The 18,483-nt window shown below is 39.4% G+C and overlaps 2 protein-coding genes across 3 annotated transcripts; both read right to left on the bottom strand.

Moving 5' to 3' along the window:
* Positions 1 to 343: 343 nt before the first annotated feature.
* On the bottom strand, positions 344 to 7,820 carry LOC114158411 (phospholipase B1, membrane-associated). The gene is made up of 16 exons (XM_028039860.1): positions 6,879 to 7,820; positions 6,583 to 6,647; positions 5,475 to 5,565; positions 5,328 to 5,386; positions 5,108 to 5,175; positions 4,961 to 5,004; positions 4,753 to 4,873; positions 4,577 to 4,628; positions 4,412 to 4,492; positions 4,253 to 4,318; positions 4,065 to 4,156; positions 2,966 to 3,047; positions 2,551 to 2,652; positions 2,189 to 2,284; positions 1,717 to 1,788; positions 344 to 1,291 (listed from the first exon to the last, which is right to left on the bottom strand). Exons 1-16 carry the CDS (start codon positions 6,931 to 6,933, stop codon positions 1,151 to 1,153), a joined length of 1,287 nt encoding a protein of 428 aa, XP_027895661.1. The 5' UTR covers positions 6,934 to 7,820; the 3' UTR covers positions 344 to 1,150.
* Positions 7,821 to 7,970: 150 nt separating this feature from the next.
* On the bottom strand, positions 7,971 to 17,873 carry sel1l (SEL1L adaptor subunit of SYVN1 ubiquitin ligase). Of its 2 annotated transcripts, XM_028039857.1 has the most exons (21): positions 17,307 to 17,872; positions 17,123 to 17,160; positions 16,055 to 16,247; positions 15,427 to 15,594; positions 14,941 to 15,046; positions 13,409 to 13,571; positions 13,251 to 13,304; positions 13,101 to 13,160; positions 12,928 to 13,009; positions 12,666 to 12,820; positions 12,030 to 12,086; positions 11,868 to 11,936; positions 11,560 to 11,637; positions 11,374 to 11,436; positions 11,149 to 11,236; positions 10,912 to 11,060; positions 10,623 to 10,788; positions 10,443 to 10,517; positions 9,516 to 9,688; positions 9,246 to 9,374; positions 7,971 to 9,103 (listed from the first exon to the last, which is right to left on the bottom strand). In XM_028039857.1, the coding sequence occupies exons 1-21, from the start codon at positions 17,392 to 17,394 to the stop codon at positions 8,807 to 8,809; spliced, it is 2,451 nt and encodes an 816-aa protein (XP_027895658.1). In that variant the 5' UTR covers positions 17,395 to 17,872; the 3' UTR covers positions 7,971 to 8,806. The 2 variants fall into 2 exon arrangements, with proteins under 2 accessions (XP_027895658.1, XP_027895659.1); XM_028039858.1 differs by lacking the exon at positions 15,427 to 15,594 and having other exon boundaries at positions 17,307 to 17,873.
* Between the last annotated feature and the right edge of the window lie 610 nt (positions 17,874 to 18,483).

The following is an 18,483-nucleotide window of genomic DNA, read 5'->3' as shown; positions in this document are numbered from 1 at the left end:
GTGGAAACTGCTTGCTTGTGAGCTATTGTTGTTTTTGGTCAGCGGGAGATTCATCAAAACTAAATGGCAAAGAGAGGCTTCCAGGAGTGGATATTCTCCCCACAGCACCATCCACAGAGATCCCAAAGTTCCCATTGTGCCTGCAGAGCGGCAATAAAGACCCGCCTGCGTCAGAGACGGATCCATATTGTCCCGCATAAACCGGCGGTGGGCCTGTTCAAACATGAAGAGGCTTTTCTTTGAACGGCATCATTATAAAATCTGACAGCTAAGTGGTCTGATTGAAATTCATGCTGATGACCCTCCCAGAAGAAATGAAATGAAATTTGAGTGAACGTACATATTCCAGATACAGAACTGATTTATTTGATACAAAATAACCTCATAATTGTTTGGTTTTTTTTGTCCTTTGAAATAAAGGAAAAATAAACAAGAACGCATTAAAAGGCTGCATATCCACTCAGTCACAGTATAATGTGTCAGACTTGTGTACATTGCAGCAAGTTTCAATAAACCGTCATTATCTGCTATGATATCCAGTTCATCCACTCTGTTGTGCATTTATTCATTCAAGAGGTAAATGTACTACTTCTGAGAATCCACAATAGCCTCCATCGTTGTTTGTGATCATAATAAATAAACTAATTCAATACATTCTGTTAATTTTCTGTCTAACCAGACATCAACGTAGTCTGGGTCATCCTATGAAACCACAGTTTACAAATGACAACGACTCAAAAGGTTTCATCTTACTTTTGAGATCTGCATGCTTTTTACAGTGGCTTGCTTTGTGTTGCAGGAGTTCTCATTTCTCATTGCACGGCAATTTCTGGAGAGAACAGAGAAAGTGGGCCAGTCACAGCCTGAAGATCCGAGGAGCAAACATGCAACTAAATCACATGCTGCTTGAAAAGACAAGAGCTGTCTGAAGAGATCTCTGGTGGATAAGAGAATGACAGCATTTCCATATTTAAATCGTTCTTGCTCAGATTACAGCTGTGCTTCTCTACGGAAGCTCAGGTCTGAGCTGGAATACAACGCCTTGCAAAAGTATTTACGCTTTTCCACATACAGCCGCTAGCTGAAGCATCGTTTACTGGGATTTTATTTGATTGATTGTAACTCATAAATAGCAGTGAAATGAGTACACTTATGAGTAACGAGAGATGTTTGTGAAGAAGAAGAAGAAAAAGAGGAGCAGGATGACGGCAGCTGGTGATGTGGACTTGGAGTGAAGAAGAGACGGACTCGACTTGGCTGCGACCGGGCGGATGAAGATGTACGGGTGTTCCTGCAGACACACGAATAATAAAAAGCACATATAATTAGGTATAATTACAATTAAACTAAAATTTTTAAAAAAGCACAGTTTTTCTTAACTTTGGCTGTTTTTACACTAATTTGCAAATAATTTCCTGATTCGGGTACCAGTAGCTGCTCAGAGAGACTGTTAAAAATATCCCACAATCATTTCTGTTTCCTGTGTGCCAAAGAGAAAGTATTGCATCTCCTTTAAACCATAAATAAAATCAACACCATGGAGCCCGGCTCAGCAAAACAAAATTCAAACATGTATGAAAATAACATATTTGCATGCAAATTTATTATGTACAACTTTTTTTTTTTTTTTATTACTCAGTGATCATGTGGTGAAACATTTACTGGTGCAGGGTTTCCTATTGAACTAGTCCAGTTCAGCGCCGCACTGGGACTCACCTCTGGTGGACAGATGAGCTTGAGGGGTTCAGAAAAACTGCTCACGATCATTTTCCCTCCCTCAGGCTGAAACTGTGTGCAGGATACAGAAATATATGGTAACATGCTGCAGCTCGGTGTTTACTTTTCAATTAAAGAAAGATATTTTTATCAACTATGAACAGTAGTTTGGAGTTTGAAATAACATATCTCTGCAGGAGATGTGCAATTTTTTCCCAGAGGGCGTAGATGTTAAACATAGTGCAATATAAATAATCAAGAACGAGGCCTTAAATAATCAACATTTTAAAGCAACGGCCTAACGGCTACTCTTCTAACTTCCCGGAGTAGCTAGCTGTGCTTCAGTGCCAGTGGTAGAACAAATATTATTCTCCAAACATATCTGTTTCTATAGCATTGCTATCTGCTGAAGATGTATCTAAATGTTTGGTTCAAACAAACAAACATTCAGTCGGGGTACGTATTAGTTCACCATGTTGTTCCACAGTCCTTTAGCCAGCTCCTCTTGTCCCTTTATGGTGACGTGGAAGCAGTCGTGAGTGAAGAAGGTCATATCAATATTCCCGTTCTGCTCAGAGGGATAAAACATCTACTCTTTAGATTCAGTAACAAACTCTCTGACTAATCAGAATCACAAGCTTCAATTAGCAAAAGCTCCAGCTGTTTGAACAGGCATCCTGATGATTCAATCCCCTTGGTGCAAAGATTTGTGTTAATTCACCTCCTGAAAGCAGATGCTCACATCACAACAATATGAATGTTTTCTTTTTTGTTTGCTTGTTTGTTTTTTGGTGCTGTTGTTCGTTTTCACTTTTGCTGTGTGAAGTAGATTACCGGGAGGCGTGGGGAGTCGGCGTGTTTGAGGAAGGGCTGCAGGACAACAGCGAAATCCTTCCTGAGGAAGCGATCGCTGTGCAGCAGCTTCTCGAGTCTCCTCTGCAAGAGAAAAAAAACAAAACAGAATTTCAATCATTCAAAAAGTAATTCTTCTGATTTCAAAAAGAAGCATCCACCCACGGTTCTAGGAAAGATCTGCGACTGCATAATCCTTTTTGTAAAAGCACAAAAGCACCCACTAGCTTTTACTTATAAAAGACGAATGCAGGACTCATGAATACTTACTCTATTTGTCATTTATTTCTAATGCTAATCTAAAATCTGTGTTTCTAATTCAGGGCTAATAAAATTGTAATAAATATCAATGCAAAACAAAAGTACTGTTTGGCACAGTGAGAGTAATAAATGGCACCTGAAACTCCAGATTGATCTCAATCACCTCCTCAAGTTCAGGAGAGTTGGACACTGGCTCGATCAGGCACGGGCAGAAGGACCTGAACCAGATAAAAACTGGGCCAATAAATCGAAACAACACCATAAACATCTACTCAGTAAAAGAAAAAAAAGTGTAGGACACTTCAAAACCTAAATCTTTAGATTTAATAGGCACAAAAAGAGCAAGGCTTTGCATATCCTGTGTCCAAAGATCATTTTAAAAACTTGTGCATCAACTAAAACGCTCAACTCAACTCACTCCTGAAGACGACCTTCACATTCCAGCAGCTGGACCAGTTGCACCACTTTGTTGATGTCTAACAGACCCTCTCTGCTCTATTTCACCTTGTAATTAACTATGACGTGCATATAAAAAGGATACAAAATCTAAAGTAAAAATGTCCCATTACAATTTATATGTAAACCCCGCGCTGCGTCTGCTGCGTCGTTTGGCAAGTTGTAGAGGAACCGTGTAGTTTTTCAGTCACAATCCTGAATGAATTTTTCACCAGTCTTCATATCATAAGAGGTAAAGTTCATTTTAAAGTCGTTTGTTTGCTAACACAGGGCAAGATTTCAGGCTCAAATCGTACATTTTTAAAAGTTGAAGTCTAGACCGTTCCAGAGGCTTAATGGAAGATAAATTTATCCATTCAAGCAACATTTTATATGTGTGTTTGGAGTCATTGTCCCATTATGTCACGAACTATGGCATTGCTTCAAGAATCAGACCAAAGCTCAGATCAATAACATTTGGTTAGGTCGTTTAAGAACAGCCCAGAAACCACTAAGACTCAAGTTCACCAGTCTCTCCAACATCACCGCTTTCAAATAAACGGCTGAAATGGGCGGCAACCTGCTTACGGTTCAGATGAAGCAAAGGCTGAGCTGTTTGGCCTCAGCAACATGATGAATGAATGGTAGGAGTCCAGCTGAGCCTTCCTAAACTAAGTGTTGCTTACAATCAAATCACTGGAGCTGCGTCACGTATTATCAGCCCACTCTTGACAAAATAACGATTTAAATAAATCATAAAAAGCCCAGAATTGTTACTACGGGGATTATTGCAGGCTCACCGCTGTAGACGACACCCTGGGGTAGGCCTCTGTACCTCCCTCAGAAAATGCATTCGCAAAATCTGCACCACGTTGACGATCATACGGGGAACCTGAAACACATCATGGAGACTCACTAGACCCTCACTCCGAAGAAATGGTCGGCAAATTCAAAATGCATCACGTCCCTCTTTTCGTTTTGGCTTCACCTCATTCATAAGCATTTCTAGAGAGAGGGTCATGTAGTGAATGAAGTTATCCACCGAATACAGAGCCTAGGGAGAAAAAGGAGAAACAATCCAGCAAAAATGCTTTTACTTTAAACTAAATTCAGCAAACAAACAAATAAAAATAAAAAAAACACTCACCTTATCTTTACAGTAATCACAAATGTCATTCATGCCTATGAGAATGGTCAGAAGCTTCCAGTCTTCGTCAAAGTTAAGACCCTAAAGTGGAGCAAAGCACGATCTAAAACATAGAAGGCTGTCCTAAAGCTTTCTCTCTTTTTTTGTTTCTTGTACCCACACTACCTCATGTCGTCTCAGAGTGTCAATTAATTCTCTTGTCTGATCTGGGAGGTTGCTAGGAAAAAAATAAATAAATAAATCAGATTTCAATACAGTTACAGATCTCAGTTCTTTCAAATCACAGAAACTGATGCCTTCACTAGGGCAGATCAGCGTCTGTTAGATTGACAAGGTCTTACAAGGTGTTATGTCCGGTCACGGCCAGATTAAAGCCGGTTTCACTAATATGAGCCCCCTTCCCATGGATAGTCTTTCCAGGAGAAGCGCCAAGCAGAGTGGGGTTGAATAATTTGATGATGTCTAAAATGCAAAGTTAGGAATAAGTTAAGAAAAGCCGTGGTATCAAACTGATCTGACAAGAGATAACGGTAAGAAACGGCATCTTACTCGCCAGAGTTATGACGTCTTGAAAAGTACCGTAGCCTCCAATACTTCAGAGGGTACATGTATATTATTAGTACAACAGAAATATAAGGAGTTGATATGCAGGACCACTAAAGCAAACATATTCTGATTGTGAGGAGTAAATCTCACCTCCACGACACATGGCGAAACTCTACTGGGATTTCCAGCACAGTGGTGGCATTGGCACCTACGGCTGTCTGAAAATCAAAATGGTAGTTTTTCCCAGTTACTTTTATGGATTAATTCATATCCTGATGTTTAGCAAGTGTTTCAGTGTTCATACAAAGCAGGTTTACTTTTTTCAGATTTTAAATATACGCTTGTTAGGCGTCAAAACAAAAGTACCTACAGTCACGGAGTCTCCCAAGGCGGCAATGACTTTTATATCCGCTGCCTTCACAAATTCAACTACAGCGAATGTTAAAAGAGAGTCACAGAAAAAGGGTGTCAGTTGAACTGAGGAGTGAAAGAGGGGTCACTTGGGAAGTGGACGTACCTGAAGTGGGTACAGTAGCAGACGGGGTCATGTCAGGACACTGGAACGGAGGATGTTTGAAGCGCATGGGTCGAGTTTTCTCTGGAAACGTCTGTAAAAGTTAAATAAAACGTAATGGCATACGTTCTCCACTCTTTTGAATAATAAAGCTTCTGTCCTCCAGAGATCTTTTAGCTTTAAAAGCCAGTTTAACTACGTCATCATCATCATCAATGCAGGAACTGGTTTAAACCTTCTTTGTTGTGCATTCGCCATATTTTATCAGAGCATACATACTTATAGGTGCATCTCAGTAAATTAGATCATCAAAAAACACAAAAAGGGAAACTCCCATACACATAGACTCACCTACAGTGCGATATACTTGTTTATTTCTCAAGGTTAGAGCTAATGAAACCCTCTGATTCAATTTCATAAAAATTAAAATATTATCTGGGACTAATAAAAAGACAGATTTTTATTACAAACATATCCATTTACTGAACAGTGTGTCAATGTTCTCTACTGTATATTTACTCATTCCCTGCCTGGAGAACATTTTACATTAATTACTGCATTGAAAGTGTCAATAAATGAAGTTGATCAGCCTGAAGTACTGCTGAGGGGTTTTGATTTTGTCACCTTTAACACAGAAAATCACAATGTGCTTCAGAAAGCACAAGACATGTTAAAAACGATTGGTCTAGTGACTCATTATGCTGGTCCAGGGCGGTTCCAATAAAGCACAGAAACACCATGGTGATAAACCCAGGGCTTCGACCTTTGGCAGCGTGAGCAGGTGTCAAGTCCTGCTAGGAAGTCAAATCAGCTTCTCCAAAAAAGCTTTTCAGCAAAGGAAGCATGGAACGTTCTAAAATTTCCTGCTTGTGTTCTCACTAAAACCAGGAAAATACAGCACGTCATCCCAGTTTTCACCCCGCAGCTCAGAGAACAGACTTTAAAATACTGTTGGTTTATAAATCTTTGGGGTGTTTTAAAACTACGTACCACCTGGAATGATTTATAGACAAAAACCAGGTGACAGAACCTTTGATTTCTAATCAGCAGTTATGTTTTTGTTCCCAACAGCCGTTTGTTGGCCGGTTTCAAAACAAGCGGCAAACAGTACCTTATTGAGGTCCTCGTCACTGTAGTGTCGTATCCCCTCCTGATACTCCCCCCACCAGTCGTCACCTTTGAAACAAATTTAAATCCTCTAAAATATGCACAATTTCTCTCAATACAGATTTAAAACATTTCTAAACATTCCCAAAGACATCAGTCATGAAATCCTTGGCCTGTTTCATACATGTAACTCTTACGCTTCTTTCTTAAAGAAAAAAAACAACCCAAAATTATCTTAAAAAGTTTGCTACAATAACAAAAAATGCTAACAAGCACAGCCCTGCTTGTTCTAGCACTTACCTTTGACAGAGCAGGACAGGAGCGCACATGCCACGGCGATCAAAAGCGCCTCCATAGCAGTGCATATGTACCAGACAATAGGTCACCCCTACACACAGCACAATGTGATGCTTCTGTTTTTACAGCACTGTCACTTTGTGTCAACGCCACCAATTCAAGCTGAGGGACCAATGAGAAAGTCTGGACCAGAATAATGTATTTATCGATGGTCTGTGGGGTTTTTTTTCTTATTGAGAGCGAAAGCTTTCAAATGGTGATGTAAACCAATCCAGGCTGAGATAAAGGCCTCAGAAGAGAATTATGAAAAATTCACATTTTTATGCTTCCAGTTGTGTCTCAACTGCTTCTAAACAACCAAACCAAAGAGCTTAAAAAAAACCCACCCAACTGTTTTTTGGCAATAAGTCCATGCTTTTTTGGTATCTGGAAAAAGAGCCATTTCAAAAAGCACTCAGGCACAGTGCAGTTACCTAGCAACTCACCTAGCATCCGTAACCATAGAGCTGTTCTAATCTGTTCAAAGAAGCATAATAGTTTACCTTTAAGGAGACTTTTCTTCCATTCTTATACGTTTAATGTTCGTAGCCAATTCTTAACTTGTCCCTTTTCTAATTGCCTAGTAGAAATTTGAGATGAAAACCCGGCAGAGATTAAGTCAATAACAAACCATCAAATATCCATAATCATTTATTAATTTATTATGTCTAAGCCTGTACTTGGAAAAAATAAATTTTTTCCTCCCCAAACAAGACTTGCCCTGCTGGTGAATTCTGTAAACCTTCCCGTCCTCAAACGTGTCATGGAGTCGCACAGCAGCTTTGTTTCTTAAGAGCATAACACGGGTACAGAGAGTAGGAGGAATATGTTAAAATCTTGTTTGAATGTATAATCTAATTTTTGGTTCACGCTTGACAGAGAGCTGATTTGAAGTGTGGGCTTAAAACACTTTTAAAGAAAAAGAAAAATACAGGAAATGAAAAAAAAAAAATTTAAACACAATATAACTGATAGTTGTAGTTTTTCAATTATTACTGACTGAGTAGACATGCATGATATCAAAAAACCCACAATAAATAACAAAAAGACACTAAATTGTAGTTTGGCATGTTTTCGACTTGCCATTTAATATGAATTTAAAAACCTATTATTGCATCATTGTTTAAAGAACAAATATTCTCCCACAAAATGTTTCTAATAGGATCTTATTTTGACGTAAGGTTGTTTTTTTGTTGTTGTTGACCAAATTCAAATGCTCCTCATTGTTGAAAGCCAAACAGTCACTCCAGTAGTTCAGCTTTTTAAAGAAAATTGTCCAACATCCTTATTGTTTCTCTAAAAATAATAATAAAAAAAGCAGATGGATTTTGTATATTATAGTATAGAAATTAAAACTTTATGGATTCCGGCAAAAATACTGACGGAAATTTAGCTAGAATTAACTTAAGACTGTTAAAAAAAATGCCTCAAACAAAAAATGAAGCAGAATCTTGTATTTAGCAACTAAAACATTAAATAAGCTTAATTCACATTCCCTTACCCTTTTAATTTTCTAGATCTGCTTTTATTTAGGACTGAAGCGGATCGACTCCTGGCGAAAAAACATTTGACAAAATAGGGACGTGTGAGAAGAAACTAAAGCAGAAATTAGAATCCTTCTAATCAGCTGACTTTAAAATGTTTTTAATCAGGAAACTGCAACATAGCTCCACGGTGAGGCCATGGTTGCCTCTGGCAGAATCCCGAGTCACAGGAAAAAAAAAAAAAAAAAAAAGTCCTAGGTCTTGTGTTTGTTTCATCACTCCTCGAATGGAGAACTGAACAGTTTCAGCAGCCAATGAGAGTTTTCTAATAATGTGGAGGAGAGCAGTGGGAGACATGCTCAAAGCAGCAGGTTTTTAATCAGTTCTGCGTCTTTCCCTGGCCTCTCCTCACTGCTGCTGCTCCTCCTCCTCCTCTTCCTCATGAGCCTCGCCTGGGGCGGGCGTCTCCTCCTGATCCTGAGGCTCTGCCTGAGCTTGCGGCTCCTCCTCCTCCTCGTCCTGAGCGGGTCTGGGAGGGGGCGCTGGAGTGGGAGCCGGGGGGCGGGGCGCCACGATGATTTGATGCTGCCGCTGTCTGTAGGCGATGACCGTGCCCAGCAGCAGGGCGATGACCGTCATGAGGTAGAGGTCCCACTCCGGGCCCAGAAGCTGGTCCAGGTCCACCTGAGCAATCAACTCCTTCAGCTTCCAGAGGTCAAGCCAAAACGGGAGCGGCGGGAGAGAGCGGGGCAGACATAAATAAAATCATTTATCTCACAGATAATATAAAAAAAAAAAAAAGGCTGAAGATTCAGTGGAGTTAATGTTTCAGGGCTGAAGCACTTACATTAAGGTCCTGCAGGTGCTGCAGAGTGTAAATCAGGCCCAGCTTGCACAGGGCCAGGAAAACTGGGACCTGGGCATCAGGACTGGCTTCTGCTGCCATGTCGTAGAAGCGCTTTGCTAAATGGATATCCTGCAGAAGAAAAAAAAAAAAAACATTAAACTTCCAGATTTCTAGTTTAGAAATCATACATTTGGTGCCACTGATTTATGAATCTGTAAATATGTACATACATAAGTTGCCATTATAAGTTCATATGTAGCGTAGACTCACCTGTTTGATACCCAGACCTTTCTCATGCATGTAACCCAGGTTGAACATGGCCTGGGCGCCGTTTTGTTGCTCTGATGCGAGCCTGTAGTGAATGACCGCCGTCTCATAATCCACATCTGTTCCATAGCCATAGAAGTGATAGTCGCCCAGTTTAATCCGAGCCACAGTGTAACCTTGAAAGGAAAAGTACATGAGATTTTTCTTTTTCCTAGAGTCGAGAGGAAAACTTCTCATAATGTCTGACATTCGTTCTGATTAACACACGACAGAAAATCTGAAAATGTAAAGCAGTGAAGAGTTGACACAGCCCGCACCTTAATCTAATCAATGAAATTAGAGTTTCACATAATAAATTATTATTTTTATCATTTATTTTTAGGTCACACTTCAAGACTATTAACACTTCAAGACAGCAGATTAAACTGTCATTGGAGAGTCCAATCTCCTTCTGAGTGTACAATTGTACCCAATCCATTTTATGATGTTTAACTACCCCTGATGTTTACTGAACCAGTGTTAGCAGTTTCTTTTTTTGTTGTTTATTTAATTTTTTATTTCGTTTCTCATTTCTATTTGGATTAATAAGGCCCCGACCTTATTTTAAAGTCGCTGCGACATAAAACAGCTACTGTTTTATGTCGCAGTCATCTAGCAATTATAAAACGTTTGTTCAGACTGGTACATGATGGAATCTTCACAGCGCAAAATCTAAATAAAAACATTTTCGTTGAGTATCTCATTTCTTAAAACAATGTGAATTCAATCAGATGTTTTAAAGATAGGAGATGATTAATTACTCTTAAACCTCAGCTTCTTCCAGCATGTAATGCAGAATAGCTTGTCACAGCATGAGTTAAAAGAAAAACAAAACAAAACAAAAAAAACTTAAATTATGAATTTATGATGCATGAATGAATAAGAGCCTACCTTGTGCAGCAGCTCTTGTCCAGTGGAGTAAAGCACGAGGATAGGTCTCATTGTCGCTGAAGATTTTTGCTCCTTCTGTTTGGTAAAAATCCACGGAGCAACAAAACGTCAACTTTGACTCACCATCATCAGTTCAAAGGAATAGTCAGGTTATACACAAATGCATCTTGGATTTCTTACTCTGGTCCAGAATGAAGGCTACATTGCTCTGAGCCACTTCATATCCCTGCTCTGCCAGCAGCAGATACTGGACCAGCGCGGCGTCCGTCTCTCCCTCTTTGAAGCTGCCGTAGGCCGTCATCAGACGCTCGGACCAGCGGCCGCGCTCACACACGTTCTTAAAAAGCTGACAGCAGGAAGCGCACACACCACGTTTCAATAGGAACATTTTCATTTCTGCATAAGCGTTTCAAATCCATCGGAAGACAATTGCATGTTTTAATACGTGTAGTTAAGACCAGCTGCTTACCTCCACTGCAGTGTGGCAGGAGCGCATCACGCCGGTACCGGTAGCGTGCATCTGGGCCAGGTTGTAGAAAGCCAGGATGTGGCCGGCCTGCGATGCCAGGTTGAAGAATTTCAGCGCTTGTTTGTAATCCCGCTTCACACCGATGCCATCTGCAAGGAAGACAGACGGACATATATTATTAAAAGAAGACAAAATAAATACAGAAAAACCAGTGAACTTAAATATTTTCCATCTTACTGTAATACATGGTTCCCAGCTGGAGTTGTCCGTCCACCCAACCCTGCTCTGCTGCCTTCTGGAAGTATTTTAGAGCCAACTCGTAGTTCTGAGGACAAAAAAAAAAATAATTAAAGTAGCTGCTGAAAATGTTAGTTAGTACTAAAAGCTTAATAAAAAAAAAAAAAAACACATCAAAAGTCAAGAAGAAATAATTTTAGACATTTTGTAAAATGCGTCTCTTACCACAGGGACTCCCCTTCCATATAAATAAGCCATCCCCAGTCCGCTCTGGCCCACTGGATTACCCTGAACAATAAAGATGTCGTCTCAGAACAAATATTCAGAACTCTGCCCCCATCAGATGTAGCCACTCAAAGCAAGTCAATTAAATATATATGCACTTAAAAATGTGAGGGCTTTCTACATTACCATATCAGAGGCCTTTTTGAAGTACTGCAGAGCTGTCTCATTGTCCTGAGGGAGAAACTCGCTGCCTTCTGAATACATCTGAGGGGGAAAGAATCAAACAAATAAAATAATATATATAAAAAAAAAAACTGATTTCATGCATAAATGCCTGTGTCAAAACGGTGGTACAAAACTACTGGCTAACACAGCTCTAGAGTTATTGTCAATCCGCGCAACAATTTGAGAGTGTTCCAGACATTGAAATTAAAAACAGTATAGATAGAGAGGAGATAAACCATCAGTAAGTAATTTGACAGAATCTTTCCAACCTTTCCAAGGAAAGCCATAGCATGTGTGTTCCCAGCATTCGCAGCCTGTGTGAAGTAGTCATACGCCCTCTGTTGGTGAGAACAGAGGGCAAAGACATGCTAAACAAGAGAAAAAACAGCTGCAGTACAGACTCATATGCGGTCCTGGTGGTTTAATGTTACCTGGTGATTCTGCTCCACTCCACGTCCACCATGTAGATGAAGCTGACCTAAACCAACCTGAAATGTAGATAAATTAATTGGATTTCAAATAACTAAGCACTAAAGTAACACTAAGATCAACATTCTGACCAGTATCGACTCCATGTTGGATGCAGAGGTTTGGATATTAATTTGGCATTTGTTTTTTTCAATGCATTGCTAAAGTGTGCATACCCTCTGAATCTTTTCGCATATTTGCTCGTCAAAACCACAAACTTCAATGCAATCCATGTGTTAAGCTTATACAAGGTAGCGGCTAATTATAAAGTGAAAGGAAAAGAACATATGGCTTTAATTTGTGCAAGTAAAAACTTTAACGAAAAAGCATAGCATACATTTGTGTAGAGAAACACAATGCACCTCATCTCACTTTTTGTGGATTTTATTGTGTATTTTTGAGCTTCTCCTAGTAACATTAACAGAGCCAGAGTATGCTCTACTTTCTGTTGATGTATCACATAAAACCCCCCACTGACGTTTGCAGTTTTAACATGAAAAAACATTAAAAAGTTCAAGAGGTATGAAATGCCTTATTTGCTCCAACACTAATGCTAATGGTTGTGGCTGAAAAGAGCCTCAAACTAAAGCAAAACACACCTGAGCTTGAACGTCTCCTTTCTCTGCCAAAAACTGGTAATACTGGATGAGGTCTTCCTCCAGCATCCCACTGGTGGAGCCTGGGTTCTCCACCTCATCCAGCAGCCTGATCCTCTGCACTGCCGAGCCTCCCGTCAGTGACACGTCACTCGCCACTAGGGGAGCACAGGGACAGAATATGGACGAAGCAGATTTAAAAGACATTACCCTCAGAAGTGAAATAAAAGCGCAAAAAGATCAAATAAAAAAAAAAAATGCTTACCGTGATTTGCCACCACTCTATAATGCGTTAGCGCTGACTCACAGCTCTGGGAAACACCCACACCGGCCCAGTATCTGTAACCCTAATCACAATGTAGCAAGATATTTAATCTATTATGAATATGCAAATAACATGTCCGTTAGTGCAGCAATTGAATGAGCAAGTCAACTCACCATAATCATATGCGCTATTAGGTTTCCACCCAATGCACCAAAGGTGTAATAAACTAAAGCCTGAAAAACAAACCGTCAGCATGAAGCAATGTAATTAATATGCAATGGCCAGATTTACTGTAAGACAGAATTGCAGTGTAGAAAAGACACCTTGGCTTGACTTGAGTTAACTCCGAGTCCTGCTGCATACAGAAAGCCAAGAGCCTGAGGAGAAATGACAGAGAGATGGTTTACACAAATGCTTGAAGATGGCAGCTCAAAACGCCTCCAAACTTTAGGCGGTATTTAAACTTTGCTAGACGTTTTACCATCTGAGCTTTAGGTGAGCCCTCCACAGCCAGCTTCTCAAACATCTGTCTGGCTTTGGTGATATTTTGGTTCATGTAGTCTCCAAACAGCATGGCGTATGCAACCTTCTCCGTGGCCTTCTGGTGGCCTTTCTCCGCTACTTTCAACAGCTTCTCGTACAACCTGAGAGATCAGAGAAGCAGAGGTGATGCAAGTGAAACGGAACAAAAACAGCTCATAAAATGTGCGTGACCAGCAGTGTTATGGCCTCCAAAGCAAATAAGGATGTGCAACGTCACATGATCAGTACCTGGTAGTAAAACAGAAACAGAAAAAGGCTTTCAAACCAAAACCAAGCTTTCAAATGACGACAGTCGAGAATATCCAAAAAATACAAACAGCAGTTTCTACAAAGGCCACTACTAGATTCTAGACCAATTCTAGACCATTTGCAAAACATTAAAAATGTTTTGACCCATATAAAAAAAAAGATGGAATTGAAATTGTTCTTTTTTCATTATGGAAAGATCATACATTTGAATCAGTTATTTATATATATATATAAATTGGGTTTTCTCATTTATTGGATCAAAATTAAAACATACCTCGTCAATAATATATTGGTCAAATGTCTCTTACTTTTACTACATGTTTGTTGTAGCAATCAACACTTGGTAAAGTTTATTTAAGAATTTGTTGGTTTCTTGACATGGACCTGGTTTTTAATCATTCTTTCTTACAGCAGGGTTTGGGTGATGGTGATTCAAGAACCTCAATGTTAGTCAAAACATTTTTGATGTGTGTGTAGAACCAAACTGGTCCCAGTTTCAACCGTCTCACTAAAAGCCCCACTCAGAAAAACGGTTTGAAAAACAACCCAAAAACCACCAAAGCTGAAAGTGATCTTCTACTGGAAAATGCTAGAACATCACTGTCACCATCCACAATGAAGCAAAATAAGCATTTAGTGAAAGGGTGCCGACTGAGATGCTTCAAAAGAGACTCTTTCAAAATCAAATGGAAATTGCAGCTGCCCACAAAGACTAGTCAGATGACTTCTGAAGAAAAGTTTAATGATTGGGTCAAACAAACCCAATCAGGAAGCACATTTGAAAGAGCCAAAATGAGGCTTTAAATCATGAGACGACTATACTGACAGTCAAGCGTGGCAGTGAGAGTATCACTCAGTAGAGCTGTTGAACCATCAGTGTTGTTGGGGCAATAATGTACCTTCAAATTATTCAGATTCAACTGATATAAACAGCCCAACACATGGCAGAATTAGTTATCAACGAATAAAAATGAAAATGTATGAACAAGGCTTAAAAGTCAAGTCTGTGGCAGGAAACTTGTTTGCAATACTTGTATAATTGTATGATTAATACATGTGGTAATAAAAAAGGAGTTCAAATAAATTGCTAAGACAATATTAAATAAATTAACACCTACAATCAAATCCAATCTAACCCAAACTGTAAGTTAATATTGAGCCTGGAGACCAAAAGGCAGCCTAAACAGAATAGAGGAGAAATACTGAAAGTAATAAACTCACTCTTTCTTCTGAGCCTTCCTGGTGGAACCATTAAGCAGCCGCAGGACTGTCTGATACTGCTCCTCCACTTCTTCAGCCTGCAGTCTCTGCTCCGCCTGCTCCTCCGCTGAAGATAAAAAGAAGCATAAAGAAATGAGAAAAAAATGAAATTCAGATTTCATAACACCCACTGACAGGAGAGGGGAGGGGCTGAAGTAAAACTACAGTTTGTTCAATCTGATTTCCGTCATCCCTGACCAGGTTGTGAACTTGATGGCCTCTCCATTTTACAAACACAAAGCTACATTATTGTTCAAATGCAGTCCTTTTACATTTTGTGTCTCTTTTTCTATGTAATAATACGCTCACTTTTTAATCCAACAGTCTATATTTCTGTCAATAAAATGACACCTGAAAATGAATAAAAACAGCAAAATCCTGATTCCTACAACTTGAAACTGCAAATTCGGAGCCGGAGAGACGGTTCAACCACAGCTGAACACTTACTCTCGCAGAATCCCCATTTCTTGTCTTCGTCATAGTCATAGGTTGTGGCGCACCATAGCCGTCCATCCCCCCGCCCGTCAGTGGTGCAGTCAGAGTACTCCTTCCCGTGGAAGTAGAATGGAAAAATGCAGGGCTCGCCATGGGCTGTGCCCCCATTCACTAGAGGTACTGAAATAACATAATAAAATGCTAAAAACTAGTTCTAAATCAGAGTGACAATTACAACTAAATCAGATAAATCCTATTTTTTTTCTATTTACAATTAAAGAGCTGAGTATTTGTAGTATTAATTCATCTCTACCTATATATAAAACAACAACTGTAGAGGTGAAAGCAACCCCTGAGTGAAATGACGTAACAGACTGCAACAGAAGCCACAGGTGCAGGACGCTGTTAAACTCTCATGGGGTTAAACCGTTTACCCAAAGTGCTCCTGTCCTCAAACCACATGCTGCCTTTCTTAGCGTCGGCAACAGAGAAAGCAGGTTGACATGCAGAGACTTACACAAGCGAACAAAATTTTAAAAAAATTTAAAAAGGGGAAGTTATTTTAATAAGTATTATAGAAATATGCAATTCATTTTCTTCTTACTATATTTAAAAAAAAATTGAAGTAAATGTGATTCACCCTCTTTAGGTTTCTCCTCAGGAGGAGGAGGCGGCGGCTGTTCAAGTAGTTCTTCCTTTTCCTCCGTCTCTCGAAGTGACCGTTTTTCCTCTTCTGTTTGGGAGCCGTCGACACGAGGCGTCGCCGCGGCGGCTGCCAGAATCCTTGATACAATATGGACGTCTTCCTCATCAGAGTCTGGATCGTGATACGACTGCACAAAACAAAATTAAAGTTTAACAGAGATCACCAAAACATAAAGAACGTCAGTGGCGCGTTCAGGAACTGTTCAGTACACTTCATAAAAAAAGAAAGAGGAACTTATCATTTCATATGTGTAATAACCTCAGCATCTACAGCACAAGGGTCCACCAAACTGACTAAATGTGTTCACACAACCAGACAGTAAATGCACGTTACTTGAAATACAATATCCTGCCAAAATATAATCACCAAGCATATTTTTTTACAGCTGAGATATTGAATCAGTGACTACCATTCAATATATTGTGCAGCTCTAATTTTGATCTAAATGAAGGAATGCCTCTACTAATACATCAGAGTATATAATGTTGCTTGATGTGTTTATTTCCCCCAGTGCCATGAACTTGACTGTCAAAATCTGACCGAGTATGTGATCTCAAATGCAAAAGCAGATTTTATTTGTTATCGTTTGATTGTAATGTCCAAACTATTTTCATTTTCATGGATAGAAATTTTCGCATGGGAATTCTATGAATAGAATTTATTGAACATTAAAAAGAATAATGGTGGGAGTTCTTAGAATTGATGCATTTAAGGGAAAAGGAAACTAACCGAACAGTTTGCTAATGTACATGAAGCTTCAACTCAACAGACTTCAATAGGCATTATTTACATTTTACAACTAGGTTTACGGGTTTTTTAAGGCAACATTTCGGGTTTATGCAGTTTTTTGTAACGTTACGATCACTTGAAGTGGAAGCAAAACAAACTAGGGTCGACATGGTTTGCACAGGTCACAAGATAAACAGTAAATAATCGTGTCTATCATTACGTATTCCTGCTCTAACATATCTTTCGATCAATATCCGATATCTCCTGACGCACCTTTAACTCAGATCCATCGTCTCTGTGTTGATCTTCATCTGAAACACATTAGCAGGGCAGTAGTAAAGACACGGGCTCTCCAAATTGACTGATCAACTTCCTAAACCAAGATAAAACAGCTGCTTTCAATGGTCCGGAAACGTGCTCTAAACGTCTGCACATCACAAACACAGTCATCTCTTACCTGCTGCCAGTCGATCAGCGAAGACGAAAAGGAGGATAGCCACAAAATAAAGCCTTTTAGCCGTCTTCAAACCTCCCTTATAACCCATTGTTGATGTAAACGGGCTAACCGTCTGCTAGCTGCAGCCGTTGCTGTTTCTGTTACCAAACATTCGGGCACAGAGAAAACTAGCACAAAATAAACTTTCACACACAAACCCGGTCGAACGGAGGCCGGATCGCTACATATAAACGTGGTTAATTTTAGCTTCCCCCAACTGTCAAACAAGCTAAGAAATTCCAATGCAACAAAACTAGCGAGCTGAGGAGTTCCACTGAAACGACGCAGAGCTAACAGGCTAGTTCTACACAACCGCATACAGACAAAAAAAAAAAAAAGGGCAAAATATCAACCTATTACTAAGCTTCCTGATAAAATAGCAAGCACATACGTAGATTTTATAGCAATAGAGTGAAAGACAACGCTTTGAGGTCTGACATTTAGTTTTAAACCAGCACTACCTCACTTAGCTAACCATGTTAAGCTCTTACTATGGATCAACGTTTCCTACTCTGGAATTTTCCACCAATCAGAACCCGCTTCGAATGACAGAAGCCAATCAGAGATGGCCAAAAATGTCTCAGCGAATCAAGTGGATACACAATTATCTTTGCAGGTGACGGGCTGGTCCACGACACCAAAACATGAAAGAGAGACGACATGAATATGAAAGTTTGGGGATGGTTATTTTGAGCCATGTTTCAGTTTCTTTAGCAAATCAACAACAGCAGTGCTGACATTTAAGCTTAAAATACTTTGTAAAATTAAGTAATTAAATATCAGATAGTTGTCCATACACTATTTTCATATTTAAGATAAAATACAAAGAAATCCAAATAAATAAGTTTTAGGAGAAAAACTTACTTTTCTCTTTAATAAAAGTATGTTTTTATATGGCATCTTGAGGTAACCAATGTTAGAAATGGTTTAACATTACAATGATAAAATACAATTATTTTTTTCCTCAATTTTCTGTCATTTCAATATTCTCATCATTCTCTGTGTGCGTTAGCTTATGAGTAGAATATACACAGTATATCAGCTTTTGACATCAAGAAAGTATTTGTCCAAATGACCTAGAGAACATGGCGTTAGAAACAGCTAATTCCGTTGAAAAAAAAGGAAACATCTTTAAACT

This window comes from Xiphophorus couchianus, chromosome 15 (assembly GCF_001444195.1).
Source record: "Xiphophorus couchianus chromosome 15, X_couchianus-1.0, whole genome shotgun sequence".
Taxonomy (NCBI): Eukaryota; Metazoa; Chordata; class Actinopteri; order Cyprinodontiformes; family Poeciliidae; genus Xiphophorus; species Xiphophorus couchianus.
This window is presented reverse-complemented; position numbering and strand designations above follow the sequence as displayed.

Excerpts from the sequence above, each read along its gene's own strand:
- LOC114158411 (XM_028039860.1), bottom strand. The coding sequence starts at position 6,933 with ATGGAGGCGCTTTTGATCGCCGTGGCATGTGCGCTCCTGTCCTGCTCT. Across the intron at positions 5,176-5,327 it reads CCTTGGGAGACTCCGTGACT|ACAGCCGTAGGTGCCAATGC; the intron begins GTAGGTACTTTT and ends TTTGATTTTCAG. Across the intron at positions 4,874-4,960 it reads AGACGTCATAACTCTGGCGA|ACATCATCAAATTATTCAAC; the intron begins GTAAGATGCCGT and ends TTTGCATTTTAG.
- sel1l (XM_028039857.1), bottom strand. The coding sequence starts at position 17,394 with ATGGGTTATAAGGGAGGTTTGAAGACGGCTAAAAGGCTTTATTTTGTG. Across the intron at positions 13,572-14,940 it reads AGGAAGGCTCAGAAGAAAGA|GTTGTACGAGAAGCTGTTGA; the intron begins GTGAGTTTATTA and ends CTGATCTCTCAG. Across the intron at positions 13,161-13,250 it reads TTAACTCAAGTCAAGCCAAG|GCTTTAGTTTATTACACCTT; the intron begins GTGTCTTTTCTA and ends TTTGTTTTTCAG.